This window comes from Lissotriton vulgaris, chromosome 3_1, assembly GCF_964263255.1.
Source record: "Lissotriton vulgaris chromosome 3_1, aLisVul1.2, whole genome shotgun sequence".
In the NCBI taxonomy this organism is placed as follows: domain Eukaryota; kingdom Metazoa; phylum Chordata; class Amphibia; order Caudata; family Salamandridae; genus Lissotriton; species Lissotriton vulgaris.
In genome coordinates, this window is record NC_141689.1 from 1,346,306,397 (window position 1) to 1,346,327,632 (window position 21,236).

Consider the following 21,236-nt stretch of genomic DNA (forward strand, 5'->3'; position numbering starts at 1 on the left):
AGTAGCCGCTGTGGCCCGAGTGGAATGGGTGCGCAGCCCCATAGGAGGCTCCTTTTTAGCCAAAGAATAACAGACCTTGATGCCCGAAATCTCCCACCGAGAGATGGCCTGTTTGTGCACCGCCCGTCCCTTCTTAGCACCCAGGTAACCGACAAACAGCTGGTCGTCCACCCTGAACTGGCGTGTGCGATCTAGATAAAAGGAGCGGTACAAAAGGGGGTGGTGATGGACGGAGCATCTGAATCAATCAAACACTCACACCCAGTCAAAAGATCTGGGATTAATCCATCACCGTTCTTTAGCCCACTCTGCCACCCCAGTTCAGACATGGCTATATGCCAATCAGTCTGACCCTGTGCCTCATGGGAACAGTCCAGCCCGAACTGCCAAGCCATGTCTTCCCTGGATCGGAAACAAGCTTCCGAGGTCCGGTTTCTGGCATTCCAGCCGTCTTCAGCCCGGCTTGCTTGAATCCAGTGGCAAAGTGAGCAAGGGACTCACGTCTGAGCATACCCTGCCACACTTATGGCGGCCAAAAGCGGTAAAAAAGGGGGTGGTGATGGACGGAGCATCTGAATCAATCAAACACTCACACCCAGTCAAAAGATCTGGGTTTAATCCATCACCGTTCTTTAGCCCACTCTGCCACCCCAGTTCAGACATGGCTATATGCCAATCAGTCTGACCCTGTGCCTCATGGGAACAGTCCAGCCCGAACTGCCAAGCCATGTCTTCCCTGGACCGGAAACAAGCTTCCGAGGACCGGTTTCTGGCATTCCAGCCGCCTTCATCCCGGCTTGCTTGAATCCAGTGGTGTGGAGAGCATGGGACTCACGTCTGAGCATACCCTGCCAGACTTATGGCGGCCAAAAGCGGTACAAAAGGGGGTGGTGATGGACGGAGCATCTGAATCAATCAGTGCAAATGGAGTGCAAAAAAACAATGGATTTAGGCCCAGATCTCTGTACTGGGGTGAATGTATGACATTGTTCTGCATTCTGTCCATCAACTGTGGTTTTTGCATTTGTCACCCTGAGTGGGATGGGTATGCTCAGACGTGAGTCCCATGCTCTCCACACCACTGGATTCAAGCAAGCCAGGCTGAAGACGGCTGGAATGCCAGAAACCGGTCCTCGGAAGCTTGTTTCCGGTCCAGGAAAGGCATGGCTTGGCAGTTCGGGCTGGACTGTTCCCATGAGGCACAGGGTCAGACTGATTTGCATATGGCCATGTCTGAACTGGGGTGGGGTGGAGTGCAAAAAAACGATGGATTTAGGCCCAGATCTCTGTACTGGGGTGAATGTATGACATTGTTCTGCATTCTGTCCATCAACTGTGGTTTTTGCATTTGTCACCCTGAGTGGGATGGGTATGCTCAGACGTGAGTCCCATGCTCTCCACACTACTGGATTCAAGCAAGCCGGGCTGAAGACGGCTGGAATGCCAGAAACCGGTCCTCGGAAGCTTGTTTCCGGTCCAGGAAAGGCATGGCTTGGCAGTTCGGGCTGGACTGTTCCCATGAGGCACAGGGTCAGACTGATTTGCATATGGCCATGTCTGAACTGGGGTGGGGTGGAGTGCAAAAAAACAATGGATTTAGGCCCAGATCTCTGTAATGGGGTGAATGTATGACATTGTTCTGGATTCTGTCCATCAACTGTGGTTTCTAGATAAAAGGAGAGCACACGTTTTGGGTCCAGATGGTGGAGCCTCTCTTCCTCTTTCGAGGGATCGGAGGCGGAAAGAAGGTGGGCAAGGTGATGGACTGCCCGATGTGAAAGGCTGTAACCACCTTGGGCAGGAAAGAAGGACGAGTTCTCAAAATAACCTGATACGGATACACAGAGAGGAAAGGAGGTTTAAAAGACAGAGCCTGGAGCTCACTCACTCTCCTGGCAGAGGTGATGGCAACCAGGAATACAGTCTTAAGAGTCACAAGACAAAGAGGACAGTTATGAAGTGGCTTGAAGGAAGCGCACATCAGATAAGTCAGTGCAAGGTTCAAGTCCCCCTGAGGCATCAAGAAGGGAACAGGAGGGAACATGTGTGTGATGCCTTTCAAGAATCTATTTACAACAGGGGACTTGAAAAGAGAAGGCTGATCAGGAATCCTTAAGGCGGCTGAAATGGCCGAGAGATAGCCTTTGATAGTGCCTAGAGCAGAGCCCTGCTGGGCAAGAGAAAGAAGGAAGAGGAGAACCTCTGAAAGGGGGCAGAAAGTTGATCCACAGCCTTTGCTGTCCACCATGCCACAAATTTGTTCCACCTGCAGGCATATACAGATTTTGTGGAGGGACGCCTGTCTGCCAGAATCACATCACAGATTTCAGGAGGCAAATCAAATGGCCTCAACTGTCGCTGCTTAATCTCCACGCATGTAGGTGGACACTGGACAGGTTCGGGTGGAGGACCGTCCCCAGTTGCTGCGACAGAAGGTCCTCCCGAAGAGGCAGACGAATCGGGGGATCGACTGACATGCCGAGTAGCTCGGGATATCAGTATCTTCTTGCCCAGTCGGGAGCCACAAGGATGACTTGGGCCCGGTCGCACCTGATCCTCTTCAGCACTCTGGGCAGAAGTGGTATAGGCGTATAACAGACCGCAGCTCCACTTGCGACGAAAAGCGCCGCTGAGCGTGTGCCGCCTTGGAAATTGCAACGCTCAGAACTGATGACATTGCGCGTTCTCTGCTGAGGTGAATAGATCTAACCAAGGCTCTCCCCACTGCTGAAAGAGACCTTCATACACCGACGGCTGAGTTTGTCCGCCATGGCGTTCAGGGACCCAGCCAGGTGTTGAACCACCAGGGTGATGCCCTGGTGTTCCAGCCATGTCCAGAGGCGGAGAGCCTCCCGACAAAGGGTCCACGACCCCACCCCGCCCTGTTTGTTGCAGTACCACATGGCAGTGGTGTTGTCCGTGAACACCTGCACTACACTTCCCCGGACAGAGGGAAGGAATGCCTTCAGTGCAAGCCGGATTGTCTGCAGCTCCAGAAGGTTGCTATGGAGCCGGGACTCCGCCGGAGACCAGAGGCCTCTGATCTCCACCTCTCCCATGTGGCCCCCCGATCCCAGGAGGGACGCATCCGTCACCACTGTGTTCCGGTTGGGGAAGGGAGAGGGATCTGCCGCTGACCCAATCGCGGTCCGTGAGCTACCACTGCAATTGCCTCGCAGTGGCCTCCGAGATCAGGACGTGGTCGGACAAGTTGCCCTGATGCTGTGCCCACTGAAAGTTCAGGCCCCACTGCAGAGCCTGCATCCGCCACCTGGCGTGATGCACCAGAAGGATGCAGGAGAACATTAGCACCAGGAGCCGCAGCGTCAACCTGACCGAAACTCGGGATAAAGGCTGAAAGATCGGAATCAGAGCCTGAATATCCCGAATACGCTGCTCGGGAGGATAAACCCGAAACTGCGCCGAGTCCAGAACCGCTCCGATGAAAAGGAGCTTCTGTGAGGGGTACAGGTGTGACTTCGGGACGTTGATGGAGAACCCCAGCGAGTGCAGGAGATCGGCCGTAGTCTGGAGGTGGGAGACGACTGCCTGGGCCGAGCCCGTCTTCGACAACCAGTCGTCCAGGTAGGGGAAGATCGGAACCCCTGATCTGCGCAGATGAGCTGCGACCACCGCCATCACTTTCGTGAACACCCGAGGGGCACTGGTGAGGCCGAAGGGGAGCACAGTAAACTGAAAGTGCTCGTGGCCTACCGTGAACCGCAGGTAGCGCCGGTGGGACGGCAGGACGGGAATGTGGAAACATGCGTCCTGCAAGTCCAACGCTACCATCCAATCGCCAGGGTCTAGGACAGCCAGGACCTGAGCTAAAGTCAGCATCTTGAACTTCTCCTTCCGGAGGAAGCCGTTGACGCTTCAGAGGTCCAAGATAGGGCACAGGCCTCCTTTGCCCTTCTTGGGTACCAGAAAGTAGTGGGAGTAGCAACCACGTCTTACTTCTGGCCCCGGAACGTGCTCTATGGCCCCCTTGGCCAAGAGGGCCGAAACTTCCTCCTGCAGAAGGTGCAAGTGATGCCCCGACATGCAGTGGCATGGCTGGAGGGGTCACCTCGAAGGGTAAGGGAGCAGCCCCTTTGGACGATCTGCAGCACCCACCTGTCCGAAAGTGATGGTATACCAGTGGAGAAGGAGATCGCGGACCCTGTCCCCCAATGGCGTCGAATGGGCCTGAAAGCTCGGACTAGGAAGGCTTTGAGGCAGATGCTGCGGGAGTGGATGTGGACTGACCTTGCCGTTGCCCCCTGGTGCAGCCACAGCAGTTACCGCGTCCGCCACCGCGTTGAGGTTGGTTCTGCGACCTGTGGCCTGCTGGACATGTGGGGGAGCCCCTTCCTTGGCCACGAAAGGGGTGAAAAAAAGAAGTCTGCTGGCACTGGCCTGACAGGCCCAAGGACTTGGCCTTAGCCCTGGAGTCCTTGAAACGCTCAAGTGCACTGTCTGCTTTGTCGCCAAATAGGCGACGGCCATCGAAGGGCATGTCCATGAGCGTGGACTGGATATCCCCTGAAAAATTGGCGGACCTCAGCCAGGCGTGGCGACTGATCGCCACCGTTGTGGAAATCGCTCTGCCCAGCGAGTCCGTGGTATCAAGTCCACATCGGATGGAATAACGTGCTGCATCCCGCCCCTCAGCAAGAGCCTGGGCGAGCCATGTCTGGGCCTGCTCCGGACACTGGGGCAGCACGTCTGCAACCGTATCCCACAAGGAGTGGGTGTAACGGCCCAAAAGGCAAGCGGTGTTGATAGAAGGCAACCCCAGACTAAGTGAGGAGAACAGTTTCTTCCCAAACTGGTCAAACCTTTTGGATTCCAGATATGGAGGAGCAGTCGGGAATGCGGTCTGGGACGTAGAGGCCTGGATGACCAGACTCTTGGGGGTGGGGTGTACGGACAGAAAGCAGAGGTTGCCCATTGCCGGGCCGTGGCGTCAGGCCACGTTCCGATCCACAGGGGGCACTGTGGAGGGCTTGGACCAAGTGCCCATCAGAACGTCTGTGAAGGCCTCATTAAACGGCAGCAAAAGCTCTGAAGAGCTTACTGGCGGCTGAAGCACCTCAGTGAGGAGATTAGTCCTCACCGCCGCAGCGGGGAGCTCAAGAGCAAAGGCCTTGGCTGCCCTGCGCAACACCACACCGTAAGTAGTACCCTCCTCCGTAGCCACGGCAGGAGAGATGAAGCCAATGTTGGGCAATGTGTCAAGACCACTCCCCCTCACAGCTCATCAGCCCATTTCGGAGATAACTGGCAGAGGGTCCTCAGACCACTCCCAGTCCTCCCCTTCAACTGTGTCCTGATAGCAGGCAGAAATGACAGAGCTGGGTCATAGGTGAATTGCTCACCCACCTACGCCGGGGACGGCGCCAAGCGGCGCAGTTTTGACGCCGGACCCGGGCTGAAACCAGGGGCGGCGTCGTCAGAATACGGCACCGGGAGCGACACCAGAGGGGTCGCGCCAGCGGAGGAGTCGTGAGGCCAACTGGCATTGACCGGGATCCAGGCCTGGATCCCACGGGGGCCTGCGGTGTCGGGACTGAAGTCGACGACGGCGCCGGGGACGAATCCGCCGGCTTACTATGACCCCCAGTCAGGTCTGCGGGGCCCGAAGGCGCGCCGGCAGGCCTCAACGGAGGGAAGTGAGTCCTCATGGGAATGAGGAAATCACAAATCTCCTCCGGAGCCGCGCGGGCAGTGTCACCCGCACCCTCCGCTGAGTTGCGCAACTGGCGAGGAGAGTCGGAAGAGCAATGTCGTCTCTTCGACTTCTTTTTAGAGTGCCTCGACTTACCTAAATGCGAGGACGTGGAGCCCGTTGAACGGTGTGGGCTCCGGCTCCGCGACCGGTCCCTCGACTTCCTCCTCGACCAGAACCTCGAGCGGCAGTCGGAGCACAACTTGTCGTCGGGGTCAGACCTGGGGCAGTAGAGACCCCGGCGGTGGGGGGGTCGGTCACCCACATCAGGCAGTGGCAGGCGTCGCACGGATTGAACCCCAGGCATCCCTACCGGTACCAGGAGTCGAGTCGACTCGAAAATAGATCCAAAACAGATCAAAAAGTTAGTCAAAAAATGACCAAGAATACTGCTCTTCACGGATCTGCGATTCCTGGCGCGGAAAAAATAAGAACTGACGTCAGAGCACGAGGGCAGCGTCTAAGTACTCCGACGACCTCATCTCGGCGAGCACGACGCCAACGACGAACGCGGAGCCGCAGACGTCGCCTACCGACGCGCAGGGGGTACTGCTGACGAAAACTTTCCGGATCCAATCTGATGCCTGTTAATATTCTAAGGTAAGGAATCTAACACTAACCTGTTTCTTTCAGATCGCGCTAAATAAAAATTTGAAAATTAAATTAAACTAATAAGAATCATTCACTTCTGGAAAAATTGTACATCTTTTTAGCAGGAGGTCATTGGGTACCGAAGTTCAGTTTCCAAAGTAGAAAAATAGAAATGTGCAACTTACCAATGATGTGAAGGATGTGCTCTTGCTGTTAGGGCACAGATTTGAGAAGACCGCCCAGCAGCCTTGTTACTTTGGAAACTGGCAGGATAATGAATTGGCGAATAACTGCAAAATAAATTGTAGTTATGGAAAGGATGACTCCTCGAAGAACGAATGAAAGAAGAGATGAAAGTGGTGTTTTTAAAAATTGTTTTATTCATCCATTCACAATGTAGCCCACAACAAGAGGACATTACATGCCATCAGTCAAGTGGATGATTCAATGTTTTCTGTGTACACTTTGATGTGGCAAACTGTATTCTTGATAAATACACTTATGAATATTTATAGCTTTCTTTTTACTGGTATCAAAATTAGACTTTAGCACTTCCAGAGGAAAGACAAACATTACAAGACTGCTTTCTGCGCATACAAATATTAAATTACAGTGGCGGAAACCTACCACTGTCATTTAAATTAATGACAAATTAGGAGCTGTTTTGCATTAAAAGATTCCCTTATTGAGGACTTGTGAAAGTTGTAAAGATGTCTTCAAGACTTTCCAATGCCCATAAATCCTGTTCATGAGCAACTTTTACTTATCAAAAATAAACGCATCCTTCATAAAACTATTCCATGCGTTTTTATGGAAGTGTCAAAAGGAAGAGCCACCACAAACAAAGGGCTTGCCATCTTTTGCTCTAAAAATGAGGATACTAAACACTACACTACAGAAGTTTCTTGTGGCGCTTGTTCTATTGCTACATGGATGCCATTTTACATTTTTCTTGCTTACATAAATCCCAACATTTTTATGTACATAATTCTTCTATGAACTAAAATCCATATTCTTATTTGTCGAATGGGCTGGTGTGATCAGAGAGCTGACACAACGAGGTTTTCAGAAAAAAGTGATAAAAAAATGTGTCTATTACTAACCTCTATATGTTTAGCAGTAAACTGTTCAGTAAAATCGACATTCCACAAACAGAATGAATTTTCTGATTGCATGCCCCCACCTATGCACAGGTGTAGGTAAATTAGAAATTCCCATTTTATAGTGTGTCTCATGACTCACTTTTCGAGATGGAAATACAAACCTATGGTCTGAAGTTTCATTTATTTACAGCAAAAACAGTGCTAAAGAACAGGAACTAACGAGCAAAAATTAACAAGAACTAAAAAGCAAAAATGAACAGCAGCATGGCATGAATAGAATTTTCAATTTGTGTTACCAATAAAGGAAAATATAGCCAAAAGTCAAACATGTAAATGATCTTGTATTTCACAACTACGTGATCTAGCCATTGAACTGGACCTTACTATTGCCTGACAAACAGAATAAAGTATGAAGGGGTTCAGCAAAGAAGACATCAGAAGTAATCTTTGTTTAAGTAGTACTCTGCACTATTACTCAATCAATAAGTTAAAAGGGACACACTGATAGCAATATTATGCGTCAAAGACGCAAAACCAAAGGATGACTGGAAACAAAACAATGGATTTCTGCCCGTAGCCAATAATCACGCAATGATTGTCAGTGGCAACTTAGCTCTGCCAAGAGGTGCTCAAGTTGTAAACGTATTGCCCTCTCCAAACAAAAGTCATTAATATAATGGTCACTGTGGAAAATATTACAAAAAAATCCAATACAACTAATGCAGGAATTACATGCAAAACTGAGTTGAGAAAACAAAAAAATGCATTTTAAAAGTGATTACCCAGATGTTCCCCTTGTATTTATTTGTCAAGCAGAGTTGATAGTGCCTCACGTTAAGCATGATTCCAAGCTAATGGTTTATAGCTATACTCAGATATTTTGAACAGACTATCAACAAGATCTAAGAGATCAGAAACATTCAACCCATGTACTTCACTGCTACACCTGGTTGCTTATAGTGTGGGTAGTCCTAGAGGTCCAACCACTTTGTTACAAACACTATTCGGAGAATGTCACTTACCTATGAGACAGAGACTGTTAAATACTGCAATTTAGTCTGCACAACAGCATACGTGAAACCCTGCACTAATCCAGTAAATGTGTAAGCCCCTGAGCTGAATGGTATTGTTTTCCTTTTGAGGGTCCTAGTTGGTTCTGTGTCACTCAGTATTCAAAACAATATACGATCTCCTTCAGTGATAAAAATATGTGGTATATGAGTGCAACAAAGTGAATATTACCATTGCCAAAAAACGAGCAGGAAAAACTCTACCAATATGTAAAAGCATAAACATGTTAAGTATAGCTAACAATCGCTAAGGTGCATGAACCAGTTGTCTGTGACGTGAAGACAGGGACAATGGATTCAATTTTAGCATTTAGCCATAGACATGGAATCCGAAGTGACTGTACTTTTTTTTAAATCATTGAAACAGGGTTGAGAACCAGGGTCAGCTTTAGCACTGGCGGCACCCCGTGCAACAATATTTGTTGGCGCCCCCTAAAGACCTCCTTCGGGGATCCCCTTTCCTATAAGCTAATTTATACATGTATGATTCATTGTCTCTGTAAAGTGCTCTGACACCCTACACTGGTATGAGTGGCGCTATAAAACAAAAGAAATGCATGTGAGACAAAGTGGTTATGAGAACTAACGGGCACGGTTAAAGGATCGTGGTGAGGGAATACACAAAGGAGGAGGTCATTGGGGGGTGCAAACACACGGAGCGCCAGCAGTGCTAAAGCCGGCCCTGTTTCAAGACTTACTGCTTCACTGTTGAACTTTCAAACAATTTCGGGAATGTACAGACTGCATTGCGTATTAGTGTTTGCTTGACATAAGGACAGCTCCTGGTGAATGGAATGGGGGCCTGGTTTCTCTGGTGCGACCCTCCATACATCCTGGAGTATACAGAATAAAGCAAGGTATGGGGAGGTTGGTAGAGAAAAACCCACACGTTGCTCCCCTGTACCCTTTTGATCACTCTTCAACCTGCGGAAAAAAATGCCTGTCAATACACTTTTTTCACCTGAGTATAGTAGAATGAAACTGCAACATAATCACATTGCACATACAGAGTTGAATACGAAAAAGAGGTAGCAAATACCAATCTCCTGTGTAAAAAGACTCGGAATGTCTAAAGCTTCTGAAATGACAATATTTTCCTATGGTGTAGAATACCGCGACAAAGACAAGAGAGCCATGATACACAGTTTCAACAGACAATAAATACACAAACTGCTGACATCCAATATTCAGAAGAATAAATGTATTCTACTGCTGAATGTTTCCGTAAACAATATGTATCCATTTGCAAAAAATTCTGAAGGGACACAATATTAATACAAAATAACATTTTCACATTGCCTAAGTAGTATGTTAAAATTGATGTAACATCTCGCTAAAACGTATGTCAACGATAGTCGATTTGGCTTATAAAACAAACAATAATTCTGTCTGTGCTTCCCACGACCAGACCATAAATAGAACATGCAAACAAAAATATTTATAGAACTAAAGATTAGCTTTCGAGTTTAGACATTGAAGTATGCTAAAAAAATTTCATGCCAAGGAACACCTATTTTAAGGAATGGAGCTGGTAACATAAATGTTTTAATTATTCACAGAATAACAACAAAGATGATCAAATACAAGCAAATAAAATGTACACAAATTGTAGAAAGAGAGTATGTGTAGCAAGTTCAACGTGAAGAATGCACTTCATTAGCGGACACAGTGCACTAAAAACTAAAAAAGTAAAGTCAAAATTGATGACTGTGAGGAAAGTACAAATGTTTTGGGAGCGTGTTTCTCTTAAGAAATTCAAAAAGGTGTTAAGGAACCAAATTCTGTCCCGAGAAAGCCATCTCACTCAGCAGCTGCAGATCACTGACAAAAACTACAACTAAAATAAAAGTGAGACTCTGACGTGGACTTGCGGTGCAGCCATGTTGAGTTTCTTACTCCATACCTCGCAATTACACACTTTCTAGAGCACTATTTGTCTATGGATGTGGAAAAAAGGTGCACTGTAGTCTTATTTCTGTTTCCATATTGTAGCCATGGGCAGCTCCATATGATGACTAAGTTCAGAGTTCGCCCTTAAAACGCTTTGAGGATTTGAAAGCAAACGTAACTTCTCAAAAGAGGGATTTGGATCCTTGGTTTTCAAACTCGGACCAAGCATCATTCAACTCCATGAATATCATTTTAGCGTACTGTTCGTAAGACTGTCCGGTTGCCTGCAAAATAAACAAATAATGAAGTCAAAAGATGAAATTAACCTAATTTGTTAGTTTAAGGTCAACATGTGCGGAAATCATATGAAAACAATAATTTAACATGGACTTTCTTCCAAACAAACTTACAAAGTTCTCAAAGATCTATGAGACGTTAAATCATGTGAAAGATACTGCTGCTCACTTGGGAAGCAAGCAAAATTCGAGGAGGGGTAAAGGACCCAGTATTTTGCCAGACCTGTTTTTCAATTACCGGTTGTCCATGGAAATGGGAAACCCCTTGCCCATTAATTCAGTAACGAAAAAGAATGCACCGGGGCAAGTTGTTGTTCTGTAGAAGTTAGTTCATAGACCTTAATCTTGTTTAGTTCAGAGTGAGACATGAGGTTGGAAACTCATATTTTCACTTGGTTTGTCTAAAGTGTATTTAAAAGCAAAATAGATTAAAGTAAAGCCACTTTTGTGAGGCACAGTCAACACGTGTTTCGCCCCATGTGGCCATAAGCTGGGCTTTCTCAAGGCTGAGATGAGCAACCACATCATAATACAAATCAAAGCAAAACAAAATTAAATTAAATGAAAAAGTGAAAATAAAACAAAACCTATCCCATTCCCTTGGTATTAGTTGTGTTTCGTTACAACAAAGAGACAACCCAAAAGGGTATAGAATACATTAAGCATCATAAGAAACACACAAGACATTGTTTTGAAAAACAAGAATACGTAAGAAACAAAAGCGACGTCAAAAGAAAACAAGAAAAAAAAGAAGAAAAAAATCCACCGGTGAAAGCAGATACAAAGAACCGGAGGGAAGAAAAGAGAGGTAAAGTCAAAGTCCCAAAAGAGTATGGGAAAAGAAAAAAGCCAAAAGTTATGGAAGAGGTTAGAGATAAAAGAATAGGAAATGTTAGCAAAAATAATGAAAGGAATGGACAGAAAGGAAAGGAGGCTTAGAAGAAAGAGCCTGGAGCTCGCTCACCCTCCTGGCAGAGGTGATGGCAACCAGGAATGACGCCTGGCTGCCAGAATGACAACACAGACTTCAGGAGGCAAGTCAAATGGCCTCAACTGCCGCCGCTCAATCTCCACACATGGAGGTGGAGGCTGGACAGGTTCGGGTGGAGGACTGTCCCCTGATACTGCGACAGAAGGTCCTCCCGAAGAGGCAGACGGATAGGGGGATCGATGCTCATACTGAGTAGCTCGGGATAACATACGCTTCAAGCCCAATCGGGAGCCACAAGAATAACTTGATACCGGTCGCGCCTGATCTTCTTCAGCACTCTGGGCAGATGTGGTATAGGTGGTAAAGCGTACAGTAGACCGCAGCTCCACTCGAGACGAAAAGTGTCTCAGAGCGAGTGCCACCTTGGAAATTCCAACGCACAGAACTGATGACATTGTGCATTCTCTTCGGTGGGAAATAGATCTAATCAAGGCTCTCCCCACTGTAGAAAGAGACCTTGCACCACGTCCGAGTTCAGACGCCATTCGTTATCCATCAAGCACCGGCGGCTGAGTGCGTCCGCCCTGGCGTTCAGAGATCCTGCCAGGTGTTGAACCACCAAGGTAATGCTTGATGTTCCAGCCATGTCCAGAGCCTCCTGACATAGGGTCCAGGACCCCACCCCGCCCTGTTTGTTGCAATACCATATGGCGGTGGTGTTGTCTCTGTACACCTGCACCACACTTCCACGGACAGAGGGAAGGAATGCCTTCAGTGCAAGTCGTATCACACGCAGCCCCAAAAGATTGATATGGAGCCAGGACTCCGCAGTAGACCAGAGGCCTCGGATCTCCGCCTCTCCCAAAGTGGCCTCTCCAGCCAAGGAGGGACACATCCGTCACCACTGTGTTCTCCGGATGGGTAAGGGAGATGGATCTGCCATTGACCCAATCGCGATTCGTGAGCCAACACTGCAGATGTCGAGCAGTGCCCTCCGAGATCTGGATTAGATTGGACAGGGTGCCCTGATGCTGTGCCCAATGGAACTTCAGGTCCCACTGCAGAGCCCCCATATGCCATCTGGCATGTCGCATTAGCAGGATGCAGGAGGCCATCAGGCCCAGGAGCCGGAGGGTCATCCTGACAGAAACCCGGGATAGAGGCTCAAAGATCGGAATCATATCCTGAATATCCCGGACTCACTGCTCGGGAGGATAAATCCGAAACTGCATCAAGTCCAGAACCGCTACGATGAAGGGTAGCGTCTGCGAGGGACTCCGGTGCGACTTTGGCACGTTGAGGGAGAACCCCAGCAAATGCAGGAGGTCGGTCGTAGTCTGAAGGTGGTGGACAACTGCCTGAGGCGAGCCCACCTTCAAGAACCAGTCGTCCAGGTAGGGGAAGACTGACACCCCTGACCTACAGAGATGAGCTGCGACCACCGCCATCACTTTCATTAACATCCGAGGGGCGCTGGTAAGGCCAAAGGGGAGCACAGTAAATTGAAAATGCTCCTGGCATACCGTGAACCACAGGTAATGCCGGTGGGCCGGCAGGACGGGGATGTGAAAATATGAGTCCTGCAAGTCCAACGCTACCATCCAGTCTCCAGGGTCGAGAGCAGTCAAGACCTGAGCCAGGGTTCGCATCTTGAACTTCTGCTTCCAGAGGAAGCAATTTACGTCCCGGAGGTCCAAGATAGGACGCAGACCCCCTTTGTCCTTCTTGGGAACCAGAAAGTAGTGGGAATAGCAACAACTCCCTACTGCTGGCCCAGGAACGTACTCTATGGCCCCCTTGGCCAAGAGGGCCGCAACTTCCTGTTGGAGAAGAGCCAAATGATCTACCGACATGCAGTGACACCGAGATGGCATGGCTGGGAGTGGGGACTGAAAGGGAAGGGAGTAACCCTTGCAGACTATCTGCAGCACCCATTTGTCTGACGTAATCTAGCGCCAGCGGGGGAGGTGGTGGAGGATCCTGCCACCCACCAGCGTGGGGTGCTACCTGAAGCTGAGATTAGGGGGGTTTCGAGGTGGAAGCAGCGGGCGTGGAGGAGGATGGACCAGCCTGCTGGTTCCCCACCCTGCCCCTGCGGAATCCGCGACCACGGCCTCGCTGTGGCTGGTATTGCACAGGCCTGGTGGAAGGTGCACCTGGGCACCTTAACCCTGGTGACGAAAGGAACGAAAACCAGGAGTGGCCGGGGCTTTAGTGGAAAGACCCAGGGACTTGGCCGTAGCCCGCTAATCTTTAGAGCGCTCCAGGGCACTCTCAGCCTTGTCACCAAACAGACGAGTGCCATCAAAGGGCATGTCCATGAGCGAACTCTGGACATCGGGTAAGAACCCGTTCGAACGCAACCAGGCATGGCGCCGCAACGCCACAGTCGTAGAAATCACCCTGCCCAGGGAGTCAGCGGAATCCAACCCACACCGGATGGCAAACTTAGCCGAATATTTGCCCTCAGCAATCGCCTGAGAAAGGGTAGCCTGTACCTCCTCAGAACACTGCGGAAACACCTGAGCAACGGCATCCCACACCGCGTGCGAATAGCGGCCCAACAGGCTAGGGGTGTTCACCGACCGCAGCCCAAGGCTGGCCGAGGAGAACAACCGCCTCCCAAACTGGTCCAGCCTTTTAGAGTCCTTATCCGGCGGGGCAGTGGGAAAGGCACTCTGTGATGTCGAGGCCTGAATGCCCAGACTCTCAGAAGTAGGGTGAGAGGTCAAGAAGGCTGGGTCACCTGGCGCCGGTTGGTGGTGTCTAGCGACATTTTTATCCACCGGGGCCTCCGTGGCCGGCCTCGACCAAGTGCCCAAGAGCGCCATTAAAAGGGAGCAGCAGCTCCGCCGAAGTAGACGCTGTCACCTCGGTGAGGAGGTTGGTCTTGAGGGCCACCGTGGGAAGGTCGAGATTGAGGGCCTCAGCAGCCCGACAGGGGACCACCCTATAGGAGGCACCCTCCTCCAAGGTAGGCGGGGGAGAGGCAAACCCCGGGTCAGAAGAGACATCGAGGTTGCCTGCATCCTCCAAGTCATCCACCCAATCGAGCTCGGAGTCACATTGCCAAGCATGCGGGTCCGAAGACCCATCCCCGTCGTTGTCTGCCTCTGGCGTGGAGGGAGCCAGACGCGGCGGCAGAACCAGACCCGCAGATGGGACGAAAGGTTTCGTGAACGGGGAGGGCTGTGGCTGGAGAGGCGCCGGCTCCCAATGCGATCCCAAGCCGGAACAAAATGGTCCGGGAACCGGGGCAGGGATGGAATAAACGGCACCCAGTGTGGGGCCGGGGGCGGAACCAAGGGTGGCACCGGGGCTGAAGCTGAGGGTGGCGCCGGGGCCGGAGACGCTGCACCTTGTGGCGCTGGGGCCGGAGCCAGCGGCGCAGCATCCTGTGGCGCCGAGGTTGGAGCCGATGGAGGAGCCGCCGGGCCAGCAGCATCTGGACACGGGTCCGCGGGGCCCGAAGGAGTGCCGGCGGGAGCCCGAGGCCTGTAAAGGCGGACCAAAGCAGCAAGAAAGTCTTGCATCTGTTTGGGAGTTGCCGACGGACCCGGGTATGGCGGGTAGGCCGCGGAACTCTCCGGCTCCAGAGGAGCCGCAGGGGCGAGGCCCCTGTCCCACTCATCTGCCTCCGAAGAACCACGAGGGGACGTCTGAGACCGAACACGCTTCTTTGTCTTCTTTTTATGGCAACGTTTACCGGAATCTGAAAGCGAAGGCTTGGAATCTGAGGAGCAACGTCTCCAGTCTCGAGAGCGGCCCCTAGACCCGGAGCGGCGACGCGATGAATGCTGGACCTCCAGCAACTTCCGACACCGCTCCCGCAAGGCCTTGGGGGCCATGGCACGGCAGTCGAGGCAGTCCCGGGAGTCGTGGTCTGCCTCCAGGCAGTAGAGGCAAACATTGTGGGGTTCCGCTACCAACATGTTTCGGCGGCAGGTCCCACAGGACTTAAAACCGGGCATCCCTGCGTGCACCAAGAAAAAATTAGGGAGACAAAAGCCTCGAAATAGTGGTCAAAAAGAGACAAAGGTACGTGCTCAATCCGGATCTGCGCTTACTGGCGTGGAAAAATAAAGAACTGACGTCAGCCCGCATGGGAAGCGCCTTAGTACTCTGCGTGACGTCATCTCGGCGCTGATGACGCCAGTGACGGACGAGAAGCCGCAGGACGCCACCTACTTACGCGCAAGGGTACTGCTAAGCAAAACTTTCTGGGTCCAGTCTGATGCCTGGGAATATTCTAAGGTAAGGAATCTATCAGTAACGTGTCTCTTTCAGATAAACACATAAACCTTCTAAAACTCCTTGAAAGAAGGATGGGTTTATCAGGGACCTTCCTCCAATCGTTTACTTCATTCCTCTAGAACAGAACTCAAAGAATCAAGGTCAACCACTATCTGTCAAAGCCCTTTATGGTCAACTTGGGAGTCCCACAGGGAGCTCCCCTCTCTCCCATTCTCTTCAAAGTATTCATGGAACCTTTATCCGACTCCTTAGCATCCTCCAACATTCACTACCACATGTATGCTGACTATATACAACTGTATCTGAAAATCACCTCTCCTGATGACCTCAATACCCTCAACATTATTCTACAGAATACTCAGAACTGAATTACAGACTACTTAAAACTGGCTTGAGCTCAACCATCTCAAACTTAATACCATCAAAACGGAATTCCTCCTCATTACCCAACCCAAACACATTCTGAAGACTGACCTTTGGATGAAACATCAAACTTCTATCAATTATACTCACTTTATAGACTCTGCAAGATCTCTGGGAATTATACTAGACAAACATCTGCACATACAGAAGCACATCAGCAACGCCACCAAATGAACAAACTACCAGATCAACTAAAACCCTTCCTCCCACAGGATGATCTTAAGTCGAGGTCAAAGCCCTATTCATCACATGGCTTGATTACGGAAGTGCTACGTTCAGTGGCCTTCCCAGATACAAAACTGGCCCCTTTATGGGCCTTCCTTAACACTGCCGCCAGACGCATCACTGGAACAAAAAGAAACAATCACATCTCCCCTGACCTGAAATCCCTAAACTGGCGCAAGAATGAAGCACACATTCATCTATAAATTGTTTGCATGACCCATAAAGCAATCACTACATTTCAACACCCCAAGATACCTTGCACAAAATCTGTAACTATCAGGCGGATGTAGCACATTGCGTAGCAACAGCTCTATGCTGCTGAATCAACAGATTTTCCACAAGAAGAAAATGTGCAACAGAGCTTTTTCAGGCATCGCACTGAAAATCAAGAATTTTCTTCTTAAGGACATCCGTCTGATTCACTATACCACCTCCTTCAAATCAGAAGCAAAATCATTCATGATGGTTAGACTAGTAGTTGTCACCATACGATTTATTGATCGAACTTACCTGTTGAACTCTTATTTTGTTGATCACGACCTCCTCCATCTGGTCTCCTAAAGAGATTGCGCTCCTAGATTTTGATACTCTTATGTTTATATTTATGTCGTAAATGCTCTTTTTGTCGTAAATGCACTTAATTTCTGTCTTTTACCGATGTATCCACTTCCCCCCCCCCCCCCCCCCCAGTTAATAAGTTGCACCTTTGTACTGATGTAATCAAGTAAACCAAAAAAGCACCCGTAAGTAAGTCCTGTTCATTATTGCCAAGTAGCAATGTTTGTCTTAAAATCTGGCAAGAAAGGAGCGCGTCCTAGGGCTCCCTGCTTTTTGAATCAGGATGATTGCTGAATTTCCAATTCAACAAGTATGTATCTCATCTGCTTCTTCTTTAGTGATGTTTATAATCATGATTATGAAGTTTTGATCATTGGTGTGTCACTGGTGGCTCTTCTTTTTTCTGTTGGAAACTCATGCCTTGTTGTTATTGTTAGAAATGAGGGTCTCTAGTTGGCAGAGGCTGGTACCTTTCACCAAATAGGGACCCTTACTTCTAGTCAGGGTAAGAGGAAAACACATTGTTGATAACCCCTGCTCACCTCCTTGGTAGCTTGGCACGAGCAGACAGGCTTATCCCCAAGGCAATGTGTAAAGTATTTGCACCAAAACCCACAATAACATAGTGAAACACCACAAATGGACCCCACTCAGGTTGTTTATAAAAATAAAGTTAACTTTATATAGATTAGGCAAGACCAAAACAACAAAAACAATATTCCAACATACACAATAAATCTTTTCTATGAACTGTTCTTGGTAGAAATAAACTTGCAGGTTCTGTGTTTTCCAGCGGTTACCAAAAATAAAATTGAAGAACGTGTGTTTCTTTTAGGCAAATACGAAGGGATCCATAAGGTAGTCTCAACCTAAATCACTTGCTTAGGCCGTATTGCCTCTCTTCCATGGTTCAGAGTGCCCCAATCCTCGGTCGCCGGTGCACAGTATCTCCCCTAACCTTCAAATGGCTTCACCACCCAAGACAGCTGACTCCGTAGCTTATCGATAATGAACCAATGCTCCCCAAATGTGCCAAAGAATCCGGAGACCGGGAGGGGCTCTAGGCTCGCAACCCTAATTATGCTGTTGTAGGGCCATATTCTGGGCAAGGTTATGGAGACACAGTCCGGCTCGCAGACTCAGATTGCAGCTATGAGCATTACCTGTTGTGGTGGGGTCTCCGCTGCCACTTGTGCTTTGGTTTTGTCACGGCTGTGGATCCTCCGCTCACAGATGCTGCACAGGATGGCCTGAGCAGTTTTTCCGAACTCCGGTGCAGCGCCTCCTTCTGACTTCGTGCTGACGTCCTGCGTTGATGGCCCGGTGTCCCTGGTGGAGTCCAAGTTGCTAGGCAACGCCTCGCAGCCGGGGATCGGAGCGCGGTTTTTCCTTTTCTTCACAGAGGCTCCGCTGCGGAATTGGGGCAGTGAGGACACACGGTAGCACCCTGGGGAAATGTAGATCCTCTGCAGGTCTCTGGCTACACGCCAAGGGGAACACAACTTTGGAGGGACGATCCTGGGGCAGATCACACTTGAGGTAAAGAACACCTCACGACAGACCCCAGTTGTGTGCCGACATGCACACAGAGTCTCAGAGGCAATCCGAGGGGCAAATCACAGATCGGCAAAGCAGTCTTCACGAAGGGCACAGGCTGTTCGCAGAGACATGCACACTGCAGCTTACAGGATGTTTACTGGAAACTTTTATTTGTGTGAGTGTTTCACAACAGGGGGCCAACTCTCCTGAGGCCCTTGGAGTCTTTTTCACTTCAGAGGGACAAAGCACACAGCACAGTTCCTCTACAAGGAGGGGGGACACAGAACACAGCAGAAAGTCCTTTAGTCCTCTTCCTCAGCAGATACAGCAACTGCAGGTCAGCTCCCAGACTCAGCAATGCCAGCAAATTTCCTCAGTCTTCTTCAGATGTTCTCTTTGGCAGGAATTCCTACTTGATCATGAAGTTTCCTAGTCTAAAATTTAGGGGGTTCAGCTCTGATATTTATACCCCAAAAGTCTTTGTTCTCTATGTGTGAGGGGTCCTGGACCCAGTCCAAACCTGTTCTGGGTGCACTCGGCCAGTGCACATTTCCTTTGTGAGTGTGGGCCAGGGTCTTCAGATGCACCGCAGGAGGTGGAGCCAGCATTGTGGAAGGCAGCCACAGCCCTATTCAGGCCCAGGTGCTACTCCTCCCACCACTCCAAATGCTGATAGGTCTATTTAGCCTAGTGCTGACTCACCCAGCCTCCTGGAGCCACCCCAGCCCCTGTCACTCACAAACCAGACAGCCAATTCACAAACAGGCAGAGGCACACAAAAAGGTTGAACAAGAAAATAGGCACTTTCTAAAAGTGCTATTTCCAAACACTGTATTTAAAAACCATTATCCCTACAAGATACCAGATTCCAATTTTCTATCTTGCTGCTATGGGAAGATATGCAGGTACACATGTTACACAGTATTCCCCATTCTGTCCTATGGGCCAGATAGTCTTTCAATAGTGAAAAACGAAATTGGCAGTATTTCACTACCAGGACGTTACCCACACTAGTACATGTCCTACTTTTCACATACACTGCACCCTGCACAGGGAGGTACCTTGGGCCTAACGCACAAGTTACTACTTGTGTAACGATATATCTGTAAGAGACATTAGTTAGTGATAGATTCCTTACCTTAGAATATCCCCAGGCCTCAGACTGGATCCGGAAACTTTTGCGTAGCAGTACCCTTGCGCGTCGGTAGGCGTCGTCTGCGGCTCCGCGTCCGTCGTCGGCGTCGTGATGACGTCGTCGGAGTACTTAGACGCCGCCTCCGCGTGCTGACGTCAGTTCTTAGCCACAGCTTTTGTAAATGTATTTGAGCTTATAGTTATATTTCCGCGCCAGAAGTGCAGAGCCATGACAAAAACGAACACTGGTGCCAAGAAACTAGGGCCCTGAAAGGGGATGACCTTAACCCTAGATATCGGTTCGCAGAACGGGGAGGATGGGTGGGTCGGTAAGGAATCTATCACTAACTAATGTCTCTTACAGATATATCGTTACACAAGTAGTAACTTGTGCATCTGAAAGAGACACGTTAGTGATAGATTCCTTACCTTAGAATAGATACCCCAGGTATACCATCCCCGTGGTGGTGGGTCTGCGAACCAATAATCACACCAGAAAGTCCTGGAGGACGGAACGGCCAAAGTAGCCGTCCCTCCGGACTTGACTGTCCAGGCAATAGTGTCTTGCAAACGTGTGCAGCGAGGCCCACGTAGCTGCCTGGCAAATGTCCTGCAAGGGCACACCTCGGCCCAAGGCAGTTGTAGTGGCAGTGGCTCGAGTGGAATGAGCCCTCAGCCCAACAGGGGGTTCCTTCTTAGCCAAGGAGTAACACGCCTGGATGCACAAGATAATCCACCGGGAGATGGTCCGCTTGTGCACCGCTTTCCCTTTCTTAGCGCCCGTGTACCCAACAAAGAGTTGATCATCCACCCGGAACGGTTGTGTGCAGTTCAGATAAAATGAGAGCGCACGTTTTGGGTCCAGACGGTGGAGCCTCTCCTCCTCTCTCGAGGGCTGCGGAGGCGGAAAGAAGGTGGGCAACGTGATGGATTGCCCAATGTGGAAGGCCGTGACTACCTTGGGAAGGAAGGAGGGCCTTGTCCGTAATACAACCTTGTCCGGATGGACTAAAAGGAAAGGAGGCTTACAAGACAGAGCCTGGAGCTCACTCACTCTCCTGGCAGAGGTGATGGCTACCAGGAAGGCAGTCTTCAAAGAAAGAAGGCGAAGAGGACAGTTGTGAAGTGGCTCAAAGGGAGCGCACATCAGAAACGTTAGAACCAGGTTCAAGTCCCACTGAGGCATCACGAAGGGAACAGGAGGAAAGGTATGAGTGATGCCCTTCAGGAATCGATTAACGATAGGGGACTTGAACAAAGAAGGTTGGTAAGGCAGCCTCAGAAAGGCTGAAAGAGCTGAAAGATAGCCCTTGACAGTGCCCAGAGCAGAGCCCTGCTGGGCAAGAGAGAGAAGAAAGAGGAGAACCTCAGAGAGAGGGGCATTGAGGGGATCCACAGCCTTTTCTGTGCACCATGCCACAAATCTGTTCCACCTGCAGGCGTATACCGACTTTGTGGAGGGACGCCTGGCTGCGAGAATGATGTTGCAAACTTCAGGAGGCAAGGAAAATG

The 21,236-nt window shown here is 49.8% G+C and overlaps 1 protein-coding gene across 4 annotated transcripts in view; it reads right to left on the reverse strand.

Moving 5' to 3' along the window:
• Positions 1–6,661: 6,661 nt before the first annotated feature.
• Positions 6,662–21,236, reverse strand: part of GAK (cyclin G associated kinase) — a 1,908,861-nt gene continuing 1,894,286 nt past the window's right edge. For all 4 annotated transcript variants that reach the window (XM_086961822.1, XM_086961820.1, XM_086961821.1 and 1 more), the window contains one exon: positions 6,662–10,648. In XM_086961822.1, the coding sequence (XP_086817948.1) occupies positions 10,547–10,648 (102 nt within the window). In that variant the 3' untranslated portion in view covers positions 6,662–10,546. The remainder of the gene's footprint in view (positions 10,649–21,236) is intronic.